Genomic DNA, 21,088 nt, shown 5'->3' with positions numbered 1-21,088 from the left:
CTCAGTTTGTTTCTTGGAGTTCACAGTCTCTCATGGTTCATCTCCCCCTCCCAATTCCCCTGACCTTCATTTTCCCCTTCTTTCTCTTAATGTCCTCCACGCTATTCCTTATGCTCCACAAGTAAGTGAAACCGTATGATATGACTTTCTCTCCTTGACTTACTTCACTCAGCATAATCTCCTCCAGACCCATCCATGTTGATGCAAAAGTTGGGTATTCATTCATCCTTTCTGATGGCTGAGTAAGATTCCATTGTACATACGGACCACATCTTCTTTATCCATTTGTCTTTAGTTATTCATAATGCGCTCCTTTCAACCACATCCCAGTCAGGGACTCCTGGAACTTGGAGTCAGAGGAACCAGTCATGTGAATAGAGGATTGGAACTTTAAGCCTCACCCCCTGACCTCCAGGGAGGAGTGGCGGCTGGAAATGAACTTAACCAATGACACCTAAAGATTTAACCAATCATGCCCACCCAACAAAGCTTCTATAAGGACCTTAAGCCAGAAAGTTCAGAGAGCTTCTGGGTGGTGAGCAAGAATGCATCCACATGCTGGGAGGGGCTGTGTACCCCCAACCCCACAGGAACTCCTGTGCTCAGGACGCTTCCAGACCTTGTCCTGTGTATTTCTTAATGTGGCTGTCCATTTGTGTCATTGATAAAAATCCTTTGTAATATGTTGGCAATAGTAGGTAAATTCTTTACATGTGTCTTTTGAGCTGTTCCTGCAAATACTCAAACCCCAAGACCGGCCCTTGGATGGTCAGTCCAAAGTACCAGGAGCCTGGGTTGGAGATCAGTGGCTGAAGTGGGGTCAAGTCCTGTAGGACCCAGTTTTCAACTTATGGAGTCTACACTAATTCTGGGCAGTTAGTGTCAGAAGTATCGTGAGTACAGAGACTGTTTTTTTTTGTTTCATTGTAAAGATTATTTATTTTTTAGAGAGAGAGGTTATGTGTGGGGAGGGGCAGAGGGAGAGAACCCCACAGCAGACCCACTGCAGAGCCTGAGCCTGAACCGGGGCTCCATACCAGGTTCCCCGAGATCATGACCCGAACAAAACCAAGAGCCAGACTGAGCCACTTTGGGGCCCCAAGACTATTTTTCTTTTTTCTTTTTTAAAGATTTTATTTATTTATTTGTCGGACAGAGAGAGAGAGAGAGAGAGAGTGGGAAGCAGTGGGAGTGGTAGGCAGAGGGAGAAGCAAACTCTCGGCTGAGCAGAGAGCCTGACATGGAGCTCGATCCCAGGACCCAGGATCATGACCTGAACCGAAGGCAGACACTTAACTGACGGAGCCTCCCCGTCGCCCCAACTTCCTTTCTTTTGAGGATCTGACATGTCCTGTGTTATAACACGGCTCTTCTGTGTATCTTTTCCCTCTGTTAGAGCTCACATTTCCTAGTGTATCCCCAGCTTCTTTACAAATGAAAATGCTCATTGTAGTTGAATTGAATTCATTTTATTTTTCACTCAAAAAACATTTTTCAATCCTTTAGCGAAGTGCCAGCACTGAGCTAGATCGTGGGACCAAGAATACGTACGGGAGGGAAGACAAAGCAGGCATAGAGCAACTTGGGGAAAGGCGGGAGAGTGCGGCCAGGGCTTTGAATGGTTGGCACCTGGTGGTAAGTGAGGAGATGACAGGAAACAAGTCCACACGGGTAAGCAGGAGGTCTGGTCATGAAGAATGGAGTTGTCTAGAGGAGAGAAATGAGACACATAGATGTTACTTGATCAGCCCAAGTAATGAAGGGATCAGAACTCATCTCTGACTGTCCACCTCCATCCACTCTCACACACGCTCAGATGGCGTCACTATGCCGCCAAGCCAGTCTGGGGCCATTGGCAGGAAAAGATGAAGATGGCGCTGGAGAACGTCGATGACAATAGTGTCTGTGTCCTGGGGCCACATCGTACCTCTCTTTGTATTTACCACCACAGTCTGAACAGAGGCAGCAGTAACGGGAGGCAAACAACCAAGAAAATTCTGTTATGTGTTCTGACATCCTTTTGGTCCTTTGCCTTGAGCTTTGAAGGACTGATATTTTCAGTGACACCAGGCTTAAAATAACCTGTGTTAAGCAGGTAACTCATAAAAAAAAAACACGTATGCAATGAACACATGAAATAGTAGTCAACCTCTCCAATAATTAGACATTTTTTAATAAGAAAAAAAAAAAACCTCCTAACGACACCTGGGTGGCTCCGTTGGTTAAGAGTCTGACTTCACCTCAGGTCATGATCCCAGAGTCCTGGGAATGAGCCCCACATCGGGCTCCCTGCTCAGTGGGGCATCTGCTTCTCCCTCTGCCTGCTGATCCCTCTGCTTGTGCACTCTCTCTCTTTCTTTCTGACAAATAAAGAAAAAAAATCCTTTTTAAAAAACCCAAAACTCCCATATCCAACAATAAGGGACTAGGTACATATACTATGGAACAAATGCAGGGATAAGAAAATACTGATGTAGCGTAGCATTCTTAATACAATGCTAAGTGGGAATTTTTGGCTGCAAAACAGTATTTATAGTGGAAAAACATTTTTAAAAAAACCCATGCACGTGTATGTGGCATGTTGGGCAAGCCCGGCCCCTGAGATGTATTATCAGAAAGCATCTATAGTTTGGGCCTTTTAATGCCCCTGGGTAAAAACATGAGTAGCCCGACACTTTTCTGCTCAGTGTTAGGTAACAAAAATCCTTTGGCCACTTGACACAAAACACAGTCCCAATTCATTATATAGTGATGGGGCTGTCTGGTCCCTGATTAAGTCTGATGTCACTCAGAGAAGCAGCCATTCCCCTGCACACCCATGGCGTGAAGCCAGTACCAGTGACGAGGGGTTTGATCCTCCCTTCTCCCCGCCCCCCTACCAAAGCCTTTACCTCTTCGTGGCCTTGGTGGATGAAGTGGAGTGTGGATGGGCAGAGAGGTACAAGTTTGAGTGGGGGGGATATAGGGGGGACGAATGCTGAATGCTTTTGCTTGACCTTCGGAATAGGTGGGATGGCTTCCACACTCTCTGGGTTGGACAGATGTTTGCATTTCTTGCCTCAGGGGGTTTGGGAGAGGTTAGGCTCTGTTCTCCTGCAGCTTCCTTGATGAAAGGGTGTGCTGTCCCCTGCTCTCTGCCAACCCTTTATGTCCCTAGGAGCAGTGATTCACCCACAGCCTCTTTCCACTAAGGTCTTTTCCCTCTCGAGCTAGCTCTCGTGGATATGAGCTAAGAGAACCCCACACCTCTTCTGCCTCTTCAGGGGCTCATGTCTTGTCCATGGGACACACACAGAGCACGTCTGCCTGAGAGACCCCGGAAGTGAGGACTGATTTCCTGCTGAGCAACCTCCCTTCACTCTGCGCTGGCTGGCACCAGCTTCTTGAACTTACTCTTCTTGCACAAGAGTCAAACACTAGGCAGCCCTTCCCCCCGACTGAGAGCGACCTAGACAGAGGTCTTCTGGTAGTGCTGTTGAGGCTTCTCTCTCTAAACTCCTCCATCTGCCTCCACTCCTCGGACCCAGTGTGGGTAACGGGACTTGTAACCTTAACAAGAGGTCTTTGGGTTTTTTTTTTTTTTTTTTTTAAGTAAGAACACTTAACATGAGCTCTACCCTCTTAACAGAGTTTTCAGTGCATAATAAAGTGTTTTTATCTGTTGGCACAATGTTACTCAGCAGATCTCTAGAACTTACTCATTTAGGCAGAACTGGAATTTTATATGTGTGGATTAGCAACTCCCCATGTCCCCCTCCCCCCAATCCCTTACTACCACCATTTTCTTTGCTTCTTTGAGTTTAACTACATTAGAAACCTCATATAAGTGGAATCATTGAGTATCTGTCCTTCTGTGTGTGGCTCATCTCACTCAGCACAGTGCCCTCGAGGTTCATCCATTTTGTCACATTTGCAGACCTTCCTTCTTTTTAGAGGCTGAGTAATATTCCATTTTATGTTTATATGTTTATACCACATTTTTAAAAATCCATCCGTTGATGGACCTTCAGATTCTTTCTACATCTTGGCCGTTGTGGATGATATTGCTATGAGCACGGGAGGTACAGATATCTCTTGACCTAGTGTTTTCATTTCCTTCTGGTATATTCCCAGGAGTAGAATTCCTAGATCATATGGTAGTTCTGTTTTAGTTTTTGAGGAACCTCCATACTGTTTTCCTTAGTGGCTGCACCATTTTGCGTTTCCACCAACAGGGTACTAAAGGATTCCAATTTCTTCAGCCCTGCCTTTGTTTTTTGTTTTGTTTTGTTTTGTTTCATCGTTGCCATTCTGACAGATATGAGGTAATAGCTCACTGTGGTTTTGATTTGCATTTTCCTGATATTATTGACTTTGAGAATCTTTTCATGTATCTCTTGGCCATTTGTATGCTTTCTTTGGAAAAATGTCTATTCAATTCCCTAGCCCATTTTTTAAGAGAAGATTTAATTATTTATTTGAGAAAGAAAGAGAGAAAGCCTGTGAAGGAGTGGGAGGAGGGGGAGAGGGCCTGTCCACTGAGCACAGAGCCAGACACAGGGCTCGATCCCGTGACCCATGAGATCACAACCTGTGCTAAAGCCAAGAGCCCAATGCTCAACTGAGCCACCAAGTGTCCCCCTCCCCCATTTTAAAATCAAATTATTAAATTTTTGCTATTGAATTATAAGTCACTTACAAAATTTTCAAAGATTTTATTTATTTATTTGTCTGAGAGAAAGCACAAGCAGGGCTAGCAGCAGGCAGAGGGAGAAGCAGGCTCCCAGCTGAGCAAGGAGCCTGAAGCAGGGCTCTATTCCAGGACACTGGGGTCATGACCTGAGCTCCAGATACTTAACCGAGTGAGACACCCAGGTGACTCAGCATATTTTGGAAATTAACCCTTTAACAGAGATGCACTTTGAATATATTTTCTCTCATCCCATGGGTTGCCTTGTCAGTCTATTGATTGTTTCCTTTGCTGTGCAGAAGATTTTTAGTTTGATGTGGTCTCCTTTGTCTATTTTTGCCTGTGCTTTTGGATCATATCCATGAAATCACACCACACTCTTTAATCTCAAAATATATTACAAAGCTACGGTAGTTAAAACAGTATGGTACTGGCATAAAGATCAATATGTAGGCCAATGGGACAGGAAAAAGAGCCCAGAAATAAATTTATGCATATATGTCAGCTGATTTTTGATGAAGGTTCCAAGAATACACAATAGAGAAAGGGTAGTCTCTTCAACAAATGGTATGGGAAAAGCTGGACTGCCAACATACAGAAGAATGAAACTGGACCCCTATCTTTCATCATACATAAAAATCAACTCAAAATGGGTTAAAGATTTACACATATGACTGAAAACTATAAAACAAGAAGAAAACATATAGCAAAGAACTTTGGCTTTTTTTGTTTTTATTTTATTTTTTAAACATTTATTTATTTCAGAGATTGCATGAGCAGGGGTAGGGCTAGAGGGAGAGGGAGAGAGAGAATCTCAAGCAGACTCCCCATTGAGCATGGAGCCCAACGCGGGGCTTGATCTCACAAACCTGAGATCACAACCTGAGCCAAAATCAAGAGTCGTACCCTCAACCGCCTGAGCCACCCAGGTGCCTCTTTATTTGTTTTAATAAATCCTATACGCAGGTTCTCCTGACTGGTCTTCTACAATCTGTCTGGATGTGTGGAGTCTCTTGCTTTCATGCCGCAGCTAAACCTGAGACAGGCTGGCCCTCAGTGGAACATCCTGTTGTCCTTGCTTTAAAATGCTGGGTGGATGCAGGCACACATAGCAGTGTCTCTGATTGTGGGAATTACGAGTGTTTTTATTTACTTTGAACTTTCCCAAGTCTTCTGTATTGAGTGTAACTTTACTTTAATAATTAGAAAAAAGAAAGAACTGGAAAATCGTATAATGGCACATCAAAGTCCATTTTATTGACATTTAGGATTTCCTGTCCAGACACTGAGGAATTCCATTGTGAGCAGGTGCCTGCTTGTTGACTGTGGTGGGCTGTCCCAGTTATGCTCTTGCAAGTGACAAGATACACTGGTTTACCTCGGAGGATGGGTGGCACTTGACTGTGAGTCAAGTAAGGAAACACAGGAACAGCCTCACCCTGCACAGTCTTTGGAAACGGGGACATTGGTCAGAACAAAGCAGCATCCTGGGGCCAGTCCCCGGGGCTGGTGATCGGCCAGACGGGGGCTCAGCCTCACTGCCCTGCTTCTCTTGGTTCATTTCCATCGCCACAGCTGAGTTTCTTTTTGCCACTTTCTCTCTGCCCCGTGGCTTCAGCCTGGCCTCATGGCTTCTACGTTCGGTATCACGTTATACCTTCCCACAGTGCAACTCTCAGACCCAGTGTGACTTCAGTTTGTCTTACTTGTCATTGTGATTTCAAGACATGTAGGAGGAAGCACATGACTGAGTTATTAATCACTGCCACAAATAAAACACATCAGCTGGGCAGCATTCCTTCTCTTGTTTAGCTTTTAGGTCAAGCGAATTCCTGGTTTGGTTGATGAGGACCAGGAATGTGAAAAATTTTGGATCATATAACCCAAAACACAACTACCCATGACCCCTCTTCTGTGGGTGGGACAGGCTCCCAGTGCTTCCTGGACTGCTTGTAAGCATGGCCCCTGGCTCTCAGACAGACAGACTGCCGTGCTTAATACATTACTGGTGAGTCCTGTTTTGGGGTATTAGCAATGAGAGCGGAGGTGCCGGAATGATTTAAAGGAAAATAATACAAAACAAAATGATGAGGGAATCAGACACCCATTTTTCTTTTTCTATGCCAGACATTATTGTATCCTACCCAAAACCAAACATTTTTGCTCATAACGCCTAAGTGATTCAAGCTAAATAGTTGATGACTTTTAAAATCCAAGGTCATTGTTAGTCAGGAATAGTCCACATCTATGTAATATATTTTATACCAACATTAGGTTTCCATAAATAAGTTACATAATTTGGGATAGACCCATGCATTTGTATAGCTAGCATTATTTCCTTTTGCCCCAGGTACAGATTTTGTTATAGAAGTGTTCTGGGAGTACTTATCTGGGGAATATTTGGATAAATAAATGTAACTACATCTAAAGACAAAACATAGTAAGCTCTTCTGGATGAGATGATACAATATGAAACATTATGTATGTTTGAAATAACTGATGAGCAGAGTCCTAATTTTAATGATAACATTTAGTTCAAGGATTCAGGAGGAAGTGTTCAAAGTGAAGCCTTTTGTATGTGCTTCTGCAGTAATTTCTGAGGATGTGGAGTGTTGATCAATCAGGTTAATAGATGGAGAAAAACAGTTTAAACCCAGCCCATTGTGAGACATGTCTGTTAAAGTGAACTTGGGAAAAGCAGCAACCATTTGGATAAGGATTACTTCAGAGATTAACTCTTTTTGGAAACGTATTACAAACTGTGATCCAGACCAATGAATCTTAACATATGTCCACACCAGACTTTCTTTGACCCTGTCAGTGAATCCTGCAGTGGTTAATGATTTGTGACATGGACTCTCTGATCCTCCGCGATCCCTGATGGGGACACAGGAGCACGACTTCCATGGTGGTGGCATTTAGGAGATCTCGGGCATTTTCTCGCATTCTGTGTCTTGAAGCAAAGACTGAGTAGCTGTTGTAGTCCTGGCTTACACATTTGGGTGTATGCGTAGGGGTAGGGAGAGAGAGTATGCCATATTTCAGCATTAAGTTTCTTAAAGTTAAAGCTACCTCTAGAACGTCGGGTGTGAGTTGGTTTTCTAACATCGCTAAATTAGCATGGTACAAAGAGTGAATTAAATTGAATATGATAAATGTGGGTATTAATTACAGTCAAGGCAATGTAGTCTTATGACCTTTCTGCCCGGATCTGGAATAAAATTTTATGGGCATCACTTTCTTTCAACCTTGTGGAATTGCCTAGGCTTCTCTGAGACTGTTCCTCTTTCAGTATTTTTTTCCTTGGCAGGACATGTTCTAAGAATTGGCATTAAATTGTCTGAATATGAGAGAAAATACCATGCTTTGCATCCTTATTCATGAAAACGAGGGAGAGATGCACTAGATATTGGCGAGTACAGTTCTGTCTTGTTACCTGGTTATATAACTAGCCATACAGAGGGTGTGGCCAGAATTTAGGATGTTAGTCGTCTTTGGAAAAAAGCCATGAATAATAGGATATGTAAGCAAATCCAAGATGTTGAGATCATGGACTTTACCTATGGATGAGAACTGATTGGCTCTAACCTGCCTTGCAGGTGTGCTAATACCAGCCTCCCACGAGGGATTTCTGTCCACTCTTGCCGCTTCGAGCGGCTCCCCTACACTGCAGAATCCTAACGTGGAACTTGCATTAACCCTTGCCTTACAAGTTCCTGTGGAAACATGTCTGAGCATCTGTATAAAGAAGAATGAGTGGCGGGTGGGGGGTGGGGAAGCTTGGGTGTCTCCGTTGGTTAAGTGTCCAACTCTTGATCTCGGCTCAGGTCTTGATCTCATGATTGTGAGTTCCAGCCCCATGTTGGACGCCATGCTGGGTACAGAGCCTACTTTAAAAAAATAGGTAAATAAGTGGGAAGCAGAGGCTTAAAAACTCTAGTTTTCAAATACTTAGTCATCACTCGATGTATGTTCAGAAAGTCTAGCACTCGGGTAAAGGAGCTGACACTCCAATGGTGAGCCCACTGGCATGGAAAAAAGGGCCGTGACAGGCCAAGTGTTGAATAATTCAGGCTCCGGAAAATAATCTGTGCTCACTCTAGAAATAACACATGTAACGTGCTGCTGAGTAGTCGGGTCTGAAGCTAGGCAAAAGCCTTGCTCTCATCCTCACCACAGGATAACCATAGGCAGGTCTTTCTTGCATTGTGTGATTTCAAATTTTTTTGAAGTTTGCTGGGCACTGGTGGAAGCAGCCAGCACATGGTGTCAGACAGCAGATGCTGACCCTTTAATCCCAGACCCATGTCCCACCTCCAGGACGATGTGCCATGTGCATGGTTCCCCTAACATTCGGCAGCCTCACGAAGGTACCAGATATAACTCCAGATGTTATCTGAGAAGATGGGATTATAACCCCATCTTCCATAAGAGTATTATCAGTTGGAATCTGGAATTGTAAATTCTCTACTAGCTGATTTGAATCACGGGCTGGATCCCGAGGGAAGCAGCAGGAAGAAAGGGTAGAGGGAGTGCAAGGATGAGGGACCCATGAGAACCGTGGGAAAGGTGGCTCTTTGCAGCCATACAGCTGGAATCTGTAAGATCTCAGACAGACCTAAATATGGATTTGCTTAACCATGCCCTTGAGATATTAGGCTGTACCCCCAGGCTTAGAATCATCGCAAGTGGGACAGTACCCTTGGGAGCTTCTTATTCAGACCCTTTATTTTATTTTATTTTTAAAGCTTTATTTATTTATTTGACAGAGAGAACTCACAAGTAGGCAGAGAGAGGGGGAAGCAGGCTCCCTGCTGAGCAGAGAGCCCGATGTGGTGCTCTATCCCAGCACCCTGGGATCATGACTGAGCCAAAGGCAGAGGCTTAAGCCACTGAGCCACCCAGGTGCCCCAAGCCCCTTGTTTTATAGCTGAACGAATGCAGGTCCAGAGAGAAGAGTTGCCCAGATTCATATTCATTTGTTCACCGAGGGCTTACAGAGTCCCCACTCTGTGTCAGATAGACATCATTCCGGAAAACAGGACAAGCAAGGTCCTTGCTTATACGGACTTTATTTTAGTGGGACAAGGGGGAGGTGATTGACGAAAAAAGCAAATAAATGCAAGTATTTTCATCAGAAGATTAATGAGATTAAGAAAAGTAGACTAAGTAATTTGATATCAAATGTGCTTGGAGGAAGGGATTATTTCTGGTGAAGGTCACAGAAGGCTTCTCTTCAAATGTGACTTTTTAGCTAAGGCCTAAATGATATCCAGGAGTGGCCATGTGATAAAATAGGGAAGGATATTGTGGCTGGGGGGGACAGCAAGCGCAGAGCACATCAGGAACCACACTGGCTTTCAAAAGGAGCAGAAAGAAGGCCTCTCGGTGTTTTCATGTCCTCGTTGGTAGAATGGAATAATATTATTTACCTCGTGGTGTTCTTGCAAAGAGTAAATGAATGAAGACATATAATTTGCCTATCCTAGAGTAAGCAGTTGTGTAAATGTTAGCTGTGACTCTCGCTTTCTCATATTATTTTTTGGGAAAAAAATCACTTTTTGCAAACATGACTTTTATTTGTGTGCAGGATCCCATCTCTCACGTCAAATATGGATTGAGTTGCTTCACAATGATGGCATAAGTTTGTAGAACTCTTTCATTACCCCACAAGTTAAGCAAATAGATATTGATCAACCACGAGTCAGGGACCACGCTAGGCCCTGGGGATACCAAGACAAATGAGACACAGTCCCCAGTCCCTGGTGGGCAGTCCGATGGGTACATGACAAGTAATTCATTCAGTATCGTTTGGAAAATCCAAGATGACGATGGGTGCCTTCCCAGGTGGTGTGGTTAAAGGTATGAATGGATTAAAAAGAGATTAAGATTAATTTAGGAAGACAAGGATGGCTGGCTACATGAGGGACTGACCCTCAAACTCTTAAGTCTGACTTCAGAGTGGCAGCCAGCCTTCCTACAGCATCTTCTTTCAGGTGACTAATCGATAAGAGATCACTCACTGTGCTCTGACCCAGCAATGGGAATTACACCTCTTAGCGTTACCTAGATTACTTAATTTTTCCTTCTGTTGTGACTTCATGTCATATGACAATAAACATCCAGGAAGGTTATCATGGCCCGTCTAAGAAATACAGAAAAGGCTGTCATTGAGTCTCGATTGGGCAATCTCAGTCACCGCCATTCAAGGAATTTAAATGGGCCTTATTATCTAGCTTGGCTTGAAAGCTGGTGCCATGACTTGACCGCCACTCTTTTAGCTCTAATGGTTTGTTGTTTTGGTTGTCATTGTTGCTTGCTTTCATTTGTCCCTTTTCTTTATGGGAGCTTCCCTTCCTCCAGACTTCTGTCTCTGGTTTTATTTTCCTGTCAGCAAAAGAACACATTTTCCAAGACACCTGCTTGCTTTTTCTAATCCCTGCCCCTCCCTGAATCTTGGCTGTGGACCAGGCAAACAGCAGGCTCTAATGTTAGAGACAAAGGCTCTCAAAAAACAATCTTTTCAGAAAAGCAGTCAGGGAAGAGGAGAGGCCAGGCCCCGGATTGTGAAGCTATGGGAGTGGCCCCTGGACAAGGGCTTTTGCTCTCTTTCCTCCGCCTCCTCCTGGCTGAGAACTCGTAATAGTTCTAAAGCTTTCCCTTGCAGATGAGCGATAAGAAATCTGTTCCTGGAAGTATCACCTTCCTGGAGCAGAAACACGAAGGGGCCCACTTTCCTGAAGTGAGTTTTCTGGGGGTTGCAGAGTTTGCAGAAGGTCTTGAGTTGGGCAGACAAATCCGGCTTCCATGACGTCATTAACCGGACGTCCAAAGCTCTGACTCAGGATACGGTTCCTGGCTCGTGTACTCCATTTGTGCTCTTCTGTGTGTTGTGGTTGCTGGGTGATATGAAACAAAAAAGTATTTGAATTTCTATGTGGGAGGGAAACTTTCATGCTGCTTTGATCTACAGTTCAGGTGACAAATCCATTTTTACAGGATTCAGTTGAACAGTTTGTTCTAGGGTTCACTGATGATGGAACGTGTAAGAGCAGGAGAGGGTGGGGGCTGGGGGAATGTTTTGGCAAGGGGCCTTTGAAGCCAAGAGGAGACGGTTGATCGAGATCAGGCTGCCGAGCTGCCTGGAGAGCAGAACAAGGTAGAATAAGATGGCTCGAGTACAGGAAGGTCAGCTGTGAATGAGAAAATGATGGGTACAGAAGCCAAGGAAATAAGGAAAACGGAGAAAAAATGCGAGCAGGGAGACGAAGAGGGAGATGAGCCCAGCACGAAGAGGAATTGTTGTCCTCAGCAAGAGGAGCTCATAAGGGAGCAATCTGGGGAGTTATTTGAGCTCTTTGTGACAAGAAAATGGAAGGTGTAGTTCCTGTATTCTGGGTTCGAGGACTTGCTTGCTTGCAACGTCTGTCCCGCTGCTCTGTCCTCAATCCTATTTGGATTCTCATTACTACCTGGTTAAACGTCAAGAGTCACGTTGAGCTTACTACTGTCAGTTGCATCATTTCTTAATGGAGTTCGTGGTACCCAGTGAGAGGGAAAGTCAGGTGGACACAGGCTTGAGAACCAAAGCCTGGGTTCTCATCCCGGGACAAAACTCCAGCCTGCGGGCGGGCTCAAGTGGTGTCCCTGTAAATGGGGACATCGAATCCCGATGCAGCCATGCTCTTAGCCTGGCTAATTAGCAGCCGCTAATGAGGGTTAGCGATAATAGCTACAGAATCTTGTGGACCAGAAGCTCAACACAGCATCTGTTGTTATCACTGGTTATTATTATTTTACCTGAAGATGCGGAGATTGACGAGGTTATAAAGCCCTCTTCAGATTTATAAGATTCCATAATGATTTAATTCTGACGTAGGAATAATGAGCCTTTTCATTTCACTATACATTTGAAACCAGAAGATATCTTCAAGATAATCTCATCTGCGTCTATGTTTTTAAGTTCTGCATAACAAACCATCCCAAAGCTTAAAGGCTCCGAAGGACTTCTGTTGATTACCTCACGGTTCTGCGGGACAGTCACTCGGGCTGCGCTCGGCTGGGGGACGCTCCCGGTCTCCCCTCGAGTCTCTGCACCCCAGGGGCGCTCCCGGGTCTGGCAGGTGGCAGCGCACCCCGCCCGGCCGTCCGGTCTGCGCATGCTCTCACTCCCGGGGAGGGGGCGTGGTCAGCCCGGGCGGGATCCGGATTCCTGGGGGCAGAGGTCGGAGGCTGCGAGGCTTCCTGAGGCTCAGAGTCTGGCAGTCCGGCTTCATCCCTTGCAGCTGTTCTGAGCACAAGGCCCCCCGCGGCCGAGGGGCAGGGGGAGTGACAAAATCACATCCCGAAGGAGCAGCTGTTCAGGGACGCGAGGAGTCGTGGAGGCCTGGTCTGTGAGCAGTCGGCCACCTCCTCCGGCCCTTTTCACAAATGAGGGAGATGAAGCCGAGAAAGAGAAATATTTGGCCGAGGTCACCCAGCTGGAACCTGACGCCCCGCCAGTGCTGGGGGGGGGGAGGGGGCTCCGCATGCTGCATGTTCGTAGGTGGGTCCCGTGGACGTAAGAGGGGGACACCAACCTGCTGGGAGTCCAGGTGGACAAAGAAAAGTGATGTGCAAAGGTCCGCAGGGCACGGGGAGGAGACGGAGAGGAGGAGAGGAGAGGTGGGATGCATTCCCCTGGGGATGGAAAACCAGTTCAGCGCAGGAGGAGGAACCCCCAGGGGACGCACTCCGTCCCCAGGTGCTCCAGGGGCACCCACGTCGCGAGGGTCTAAGACGCCGGTGCACGAAGAAGGAGCAGTTCGGGAGCAGAGGGTGGGACTGTGGCTTAGCAAGAAAAGACCTGACTTAGTTGAGTCAAGTTAGCAGCCTGGGGGCAGGATACGTGACAAGTGTAGACAACAGTCCCTCCTGATGTGTTGAGTCAAGCTGGACCTGCAAAGCCAGCAAGGTGTGCGCTTGTAATGCATCTGGACTTATGTGGTCTGTAACCCTGTGGTTCTTGGCATAAAGCGGATTGGGCGCTGGAAATGGGTGACCGAGTGTGTAACAAACCCGCTGGGAGGAGGAGGAGCCGAGTGCTGCCTGTGAACGTGGTCGAATTCCACTTGCCAACGAATGTTCTCGAAGTCTCCCAGCTGAGACTCAAAATGCTGTCCTTTTAAGGGTCGCATGTCTCTAGGTTAAGGTGTTTCATTTGTTTTGCTAGTGTTGAGCTTTGATATGTTTTTTTAAGTAAGTAGATCAGTGTAAACCGTTGTGTTCTTGTTAGTACGAGGCGCTCAGTCAACCATTATAAAAGTACTGACTGTATTTTATAGGACGTAGGACTCTCTGGTGTAAAAGGTTAAGGTGTTGAGTTACAGGTACCCAGAGACTTTAGACGGGTATGTCACTCATAGCTTCCCTTCCTGGTTATCCTCACTTCAAAGGCCGGAACTATTTATCTTTTACTTCCTTTAGTCATAGGTAAACCCAATGCCATTATTTTTTACTGCCTGACCCTTGAATGTTCAGGCTCTGGGCTGTACATATTCACCCACTTACCTGACAACCTTGGGATATTTCTGCTTTAAAAGCCACTGAATTTCTTTTTCTTTCTTTCTTTCTTTTTTTTTTTTTTAGTTTATTTATTTAGTTATTTAGTTATTTTTAAGTAATTTCTATACCCAACATGTGGTTTAAACTCACAACCTGAGTTCAAGAGTCTCATGTTCCACTAACTGAGCTAGCCAGGCACCCCAAAGCCTCTGAATTTCTTTAAAATCATGCCCTTTTATCTATCTGTGTGTGACTACTGTCTGCATTTTATTTCTCATTGTCTTTGAGAGACAGATTTTAGTATAAACACATCCACAGATGAAATATGTTTTATCTGCTTCAGCCCTAATCAGAATGAAAGTCAGAAATCTGGGGCTAATAGAGTAAATAAGAAAAATAAATAAGGAAAATATATAAATAAATAAGAAAAAATAAGGAGTTTGTTTTATTAAACATGCCTCATTCCAGTGAAAGACCCTGAGGCATTGATTCATAAGTTGATAAAATGTATAATTGCCAAAATACAAAATGTCATTAGTAAGTAGACGTGTGGGATGTAATCAACCCTCACTACTTATCAAAGAAATGTAGCATTTTTTGGTCTTGATCTCAGGGTCATGAGTTCAAGCCCGGTCTCGGGCTCCATGCTGCACATGAAGCTTACTTTAACAAAAAAAGAAAAAGGGGGGGGGGAGGAGAGAGAGATGAAAGAAAGAAAAAAATGTAGCTTTTTTTAAAAGCAAAGGAAACAAAAATCCTTAAAAAAAAAATAACTACCCACAATTTAAAACATTGTACCTTGAAAGTATTAAATTCAGAAAATAAAAATACTCAAAAGAGTAACATCTAGTCTTCCAAAGGTGCCGGTTGCCATATTGTACATCACTTGTATGAGTAATATGCCACAGCCATTGTGAGAAGCATTTTGGTAGCATATGAGGAATCACAAAACATGTTTTTGACTCTGACACAGTAATTCTGCCCCAGTGTCTGTCAGAGGTACTGTAAAAACAGAAAATGCACAGGGCTGTCCCTTACAGTGATATTTATAAGGCAAAATTGTAATGTTCTTCACCATAGGACTAGTAAATAAATCATGGAAATCATACTGTCTTGAATATTATGCAAATATTTAATGATTGTCCAAAGATGAGTAATGGTAAAGTTGTTCAATATGTAATGTTGTTTTTGTGAAGGTTGTATATGCAACATCCCTGTGAATGGCATCTTCCACGCACCTGTGTGAATCAGAAATGGGGGAGTCTTCCCTGACATGTCTCTGTCCCCTACAGCCCTCCAAAGTTATGTCATCACTTGAGGGTAAACTTCACCTGCTGAATCCTTCCAACTTTTCTTCTGCTTCCGTACCACCCTCCCTGGTCTAAGCAAACACCTCTCTGTCCCGGACCCTCCAAGTCTCCTGACTCTACTCCTCTTGGAATCTTGTCTCTACCTGTAGCCTAAGATCTTTTTGATTGTTGAGGCATACTTGATATATAGCATTGTATTTGCTTCAGGTGTGCACATAATGATTCAATATTTGTATATACTGCAAACTGATCACCGTAGTAAGTCTAGTTACCATCTGTCACCATGCATAGCTACAAATGTTTTTTCTCATGATGAGAAGTTTTAAGATCTACTCTCTTAGCAACTTTCAAATCTGCGTTGTGGTATTATTATTTTTAAAAATATTTTTATTTATTTATTTGAGAGAGAGAGATCACAAGTAGGCAGAGAGGCAGGCAGAGAGGAAGGGAAGCAGGTTCCCTGCTGAGCAGAGAGCCTGATGTGGGGCTCGATCCCAGGACCCTGAGATCATGACCTGAGCCGAAGGCAGAGGCTTAACCCACTGAGTCACCCAGGCGCCCCTGCGTTGCGGTATTATTAACTATAGTCACGATGTGTACATTACGTGCCAGGACTTTCTAATTTTATAACTAGAGGTTTGAACTTTTTGACCCTCTTCACGCATTTCTCCCACCTTCCATCTCCCATTTCTGGCAACCATTGGTTTATTCTCTGTGCCTAGGAGCTTGATTTGTTGTTGTTTAAATTCCACATATAAGTGAGATCTGACAGTATCTGTTTTTCTCTGACTTATTTCACTGAGGAGAAGGCCCTCAGGTTCTATTCAGTTTGTTGCAAATGGCTAGATTCCATTCTTTTTATGAGTGAATGGTATTCCATTATGTGTGTATATGTGTGTATGATTGGATTAGTATTGTACTGTGCATGTACATTATACATATTTAAACTTTTTAAAGATTTTATTTATTTATTAGAGAGATGGAGAGAGACCACAAGCAGGCAGAGCAGCAGGCAGAGGGAGAGGGAGAAGCAGGCTCTCCGCTGAGCAGGGAGCCCAATGTGGGGCTTGATCCCAGGACCCTGTGATCATGACCTGAGCTGAAGGTAGAGGCTTAACACACTGAGCCACCCAGGCACCCCACATTATACATATTTAATATTGTATTTTATTTATATGGAATTAAAATTGGATTTGATATTGTATTTTGTTTTTCCACACAATTACCATTCCTGAGGTGCATATACTTTTTGAGTTAGTGTTTTCATTTTGTTTGGGTAAATACCCAGGAGTGGAATTACTTCATCATGTAGTGTTTCTACTTTTAACTTTTCGAGGCACCTCCATACTGTGTTCTAGACAAGCTGGGCTGCAGCAGCTTGCATTCCCGCCATGGGTGCACAAGGGCTCCCTTTCCTCCGCATCCCCGCCAACACTTGTTAGTGCTTGTCTCTTTGGTAGCAGCCAATCTGCCTGGTGCGAGGGGATAGCTCATTGTGGTTTTGATTTGCATTTCCCGTATGATTAGTAATGTTGAGCATCTTTTCATGTGCCTGCTGGCCATATCTGTATTCTTCTTTGGAAAAATGTCTGTTCAGCTCCTCTGTCCATTTTTTTAATCAGATCGTTTGCTCTTTTGGCTACTGAACTGTAGGAGTTCTTTCTCTGTTTTGGTAATTAACCCTGTATCAGATAGATGATTTGCAAACACTCTCTCCCCTTCAGTAGGTTGCCTTTTCATGTTGCTGATGATTTCCTTTGCTGTGCAGAAGGGTTTTAGTCTAGGATGATCTTTTGAAAATGCAAACTCGATGTGGCAGGTCACCGCCAAGTCAACAAGGTATTCTCAGTGTTGCAGGACTCAGTGCCAGACTGCTCCCCTCAAATGCTTGTGACGTGATCTAGCAGCTGCCTCCCTCTCGGCTCTCCCCGAGGTTAGTCGGGCCAGGCCGGCCTCGTTTCAACTCCTTGCTTCTTTCCTTGGCCGCTCTATGGATGGTCCTCTTCTGTCTGGAAAGCGCGCTCTCTCTATCCCAGAGCCACCCACCTGCTACCCCTCCATCTTTCAACCTTCAGGCCACGTGTCAACTTCTCAAGAAAATCTTTGCTGCTGCCCCAGGTGCTGTCCTACCACCTGTTTACTTTGTTTGTCCCCACAGGGTGTAAATTCTCTGAGGGCAAGGACTTGACTTGTTCCCTGCTCTATACCCAGAGTTCAGACATGTGTTGAGTGAATTAATCATACTCGCCACTCTTGGTTACTTTACATCTATATTGTGATGGGGCCTGGATCTGTCCCACTTACAAGTCCCACAGGATGGGAGCCTCGTCTCCTCTGTTCATCGTTGTTTCCCTGCATGACCCCTAGGAGGCCTTCTACAATTGTATAGTGAATAAGTTTTATCACGACCATGTGAAAAATCACCACCAAATCATTAACAGGGATTGTGTTAGGACTGTGAAAACATCACTGATTTTTTTCCTCTATCTATAAGAAAAATTGTAATGGGAAGAAAACACTAACAATACAAAAATTCACAAACAAAAAGAAAAAATAGGATCATATATTATATATACTGAATCAACATAATTAAAAGGCTAGAAATAGAAATGATACCTATAATTATTCTTCCTTAAGAGATCAGGTGTCCTGATTTTTCCCCCAATGTGTGCAGCATTGTACATAGCTTCGGATAGATAAAATCTGCATTTTGTTTCTCCTGCTTCGTGCTATGGGACATTCCCAGGAGGCTGCATTGCCTGCATATTATTTTTAGAAACTAATTAGTGTCCAGGTAGGAGGGCTGTTTCACCAAGATATACTTCCTGAAGTAGAATTCAGACTGCAGGAGTATTCCCGTAGGGCCATGGATCTCGGACTTCATTGGCTAGAAGTGGAGGAAGAAACAGGCTGTGACGGAGGGATGTGAGCCCAAGCCTGGAATGAGCACTTGAGGTCAAATGGCGTGAAGTGTGATGGTTTTCAAGCCGAGTCAATGTTTCATTGAGCCTCTAGTAAAACTGAATAAATACATTTATGTTGTTTGGAGAATTCCTAAGATAGGGGGCTTGACTGTGCTCTGAGATGAGGTGGATACGTTGACAAGTGGTAGTGGGGGGGCGGTGCTGAGTGTCAGTCTTGAACAATTGTGGGATTGTGGGGGACTTTGAGAACATAGAATGGGGAACAAATATGGGACATTAATAAATGAGGTGTTGACAAGTTGTCAACTGTACTGATTAGAAACAGTTAGTTGGGGGCGCCTGGGTGGCTCAGTGGGTTAAGCCTCTGCCTTCAGCTCAGGTCATGATCTCAGGGTCCTGGGATCGAGCCCCGCATCGGGCTCTCTGCTCAGCGGGGATCCTGCTTCCCCAGCCCCTGCCTGCCTCTCTGCCTACCTGTGATCTCTCTCTCTCTGTCAAATAAATAAATAAAATCTTAAAAAAAAAAAAAAAAGAAAGAAAGAAAAAACAGTTACATGTGGTCCCTTGGTTTGTTAGTCAGGGAAGTGGCAGTAGAGACAGGAGTGGCGGGGTGTCTGAGGGACAGCAGTGACACATGGAGGCGCCCAGGCAGATGTTGTGGGCTGGACCTGACAATTGCTGCCTAATGCAGTTCAAAATGCAAGTCTGGGCAGGATGGCCTCTGGCTTCCTTCGTGATTATTTTGTAAAATGACAGTATCATAGCCCCAAGCAGGAGCCTGAGTTGCAACCATCTTGGTTCATTACCTTTAACCCCAAATTTGCCACTCTGCAGCTGTCCTGCTCACCATCTTCGTAGTCCTACACACTCCCCAACACTGGTGCTTCCCAGAGGACCCTGGATAAAGGATAAATGCTGCAGAATCACATGAAATTCTTCCCCAGACAGCAGAACCTCCCAAGCTTGGACCCCATGAACAAGCCCAGCGCTGTGCCAACCTGACCACTTGAAGAGATTTACATCATTACTTCACAGACTCGCCTAGAAAGTTTGCCTCGTCCAGCGCTCGCTCTTCCTCTCTCTCTCTCTGGATTAAGCGCCTCTCATTTCCGAACAGTTCTAGAGATTTCCGAAATAGAGCAAAATGCTCTGCCTTAAAAGGACCAGTGATTAAATCATAACCAGTGATTTAATGAAGGACTCAGCAACCTTTTCTTTCTTTTTAAGATTTTATTTATTTATTTGACACACGGAGAGAGATCACAAGTAGGCAGAGAGGCAGGCAGAGAGAGCGGGGGAAGCAGGCCCCCCCGCCAAGCAGAGAGCCCGATGCGGGACTCAATCCCAGGACCCTGAGACCATGACCTGAGCCGAAGGCAGAGACTTAACCCGCTGAGCCACGCAGGTGCCCCATCAGCAACCTTTTCATTTGAAAGAGGATAAAGTATGATGAAAGGGCAGGGGAAAAGGATACAGAAGGAAAGAGAAGATGTCAGGCTGGGTGTTCGGAAGGTGTGGGGCAGACACGTTTGTGCCCTGGATGGCCTTTCCTATCCATCTCGAGTCACACTGGCCTTGACTTGTAAACATTAGCTGGGTGCTCATTCTTGGGCTTTTTTGTGTGCTTAAAGAATTTGTTTTTGTGTTTAAAGAATTTCTTTATCTAAAATCATTATATGCAACCATTTCTTCTTTGCATGCAAACACTTATCTTTGACCACTGTATGGGCAAGCAAGGGCCCCATCTATTATGTTCAATGTTGAATCCCCACGGTCCACACTGGGAGTGGGGACATGGACATTGCTCAAGAAACAATGAATGAATGAATGAATGAATGAGTAATCAGAACTAGAATATACTGGTTTCTCCATGTCATTAAATCATCAATCATTCAACTGTATTCTTAGGTTGGGTTCGCATAATGCTCAACCTAGGTTGTCATCACCAGCCTGGTTATTTTAACAACTGGCAAAAACTTTTAGATTGTCATCGTATTTGGAAAAACAGCTAAAATAAAATACATGGTGGTGAAAGGGAATTCTGACTAGAGCCAGATCCCCCGCAAGACTTAGAGTTTATTCAGCTCTCCCACGAGGTCAAGTTTAGCCTCCTGTCCCATGAATGTGCACTTGATATCAAGAAATTTAAAGGATGCTTTGACATTTTTGTTCTATTTTAGCAAACTCCAGAAGACAAAGAGGGATATCAGATGGCTTCAAGGAGTGACTGGCGAATGGTTTGAGGAAATTCAAAGAAAAAAGTTCTGCAATGAAACAGATGTTAGCCAAATGTTAAAACAGCCACTTACGTACAGACTCAGGAAGGGGATGGCAGAAAATGGTGAGAAAAAAATTTAAATCTAGATTTTTTTTTTCTCTCTTACAGTACAGCGTTCTAGGTAATGACTCAGTGGGTTTCCAATGGAACCAATCCATATTTAGGACTGTTTTTAAATCATAATCCATATACGGTTCAAGTTACTTATTCTCTGTAAGCTTCAGTTTTCTCATCTTTAAATGGGTATGACAATACAGCTCATAGGGTGGTTTTATATGGATAAGGCACCGAGCTGGAACACAGCAGACACTTAAATGAATGGGATAATGGTGCAAAAGAAAGGGGAAATGGGGGGGGGAGAGGG

General features: G+C 44.4%; 1 protein-coding gene across 4 annotated transcripts in view; it reads left to right on the top strand.

The window, feature by feature from the left end:
• Positions 1 to 21,088, top strand: part of EXPH5 (exophilin 5) — a 65,682-nt gene that overhangs the window by 18,688 nt on the left and 25,906 nt on the right. For 3 of the 4 annotated variants that reach the window (XM_032838330.1, XM_032838329.1, XM_032838332.1), the window contains exon 2: positions 20,627 to 20,787. In XM_032838330.1, the coding sequence (XP_032694221.1) occupies positions 20,627 to 20,787 (161 nt within the window). Of the gene's footprint in view, positions 1 to 19,870; positions 19,959 to 20,626; positions 20,788 to 21,088 lie in introns of those variants that run through there. The other variant, XM_032838331.1, reaches the window with a different exon arrangement.

The sequence above is a fragment of the Lontra canadensis genome, unplaced genomic scaffold (assembly GCF_010015895.1).
Source record: "Lontra canadensis isolate GAN:19392208 unplaced genomic scaffold, GSC_riverotter_1.0 scaffold104, whole genome shotgun sequence".
In the NCBI taxonomy this organism is placed as follows: domain Eukaryota; kingdom Metazoa; phylum Chordata; class Mammalia; order Carnivora; family Mustelidae; genus Lontra; species Lontra canadensis.
Note: the sequence above shows the minus strand (reverse complement) of the source record. Positions and strands in the feature narration are given on the sequence as shown.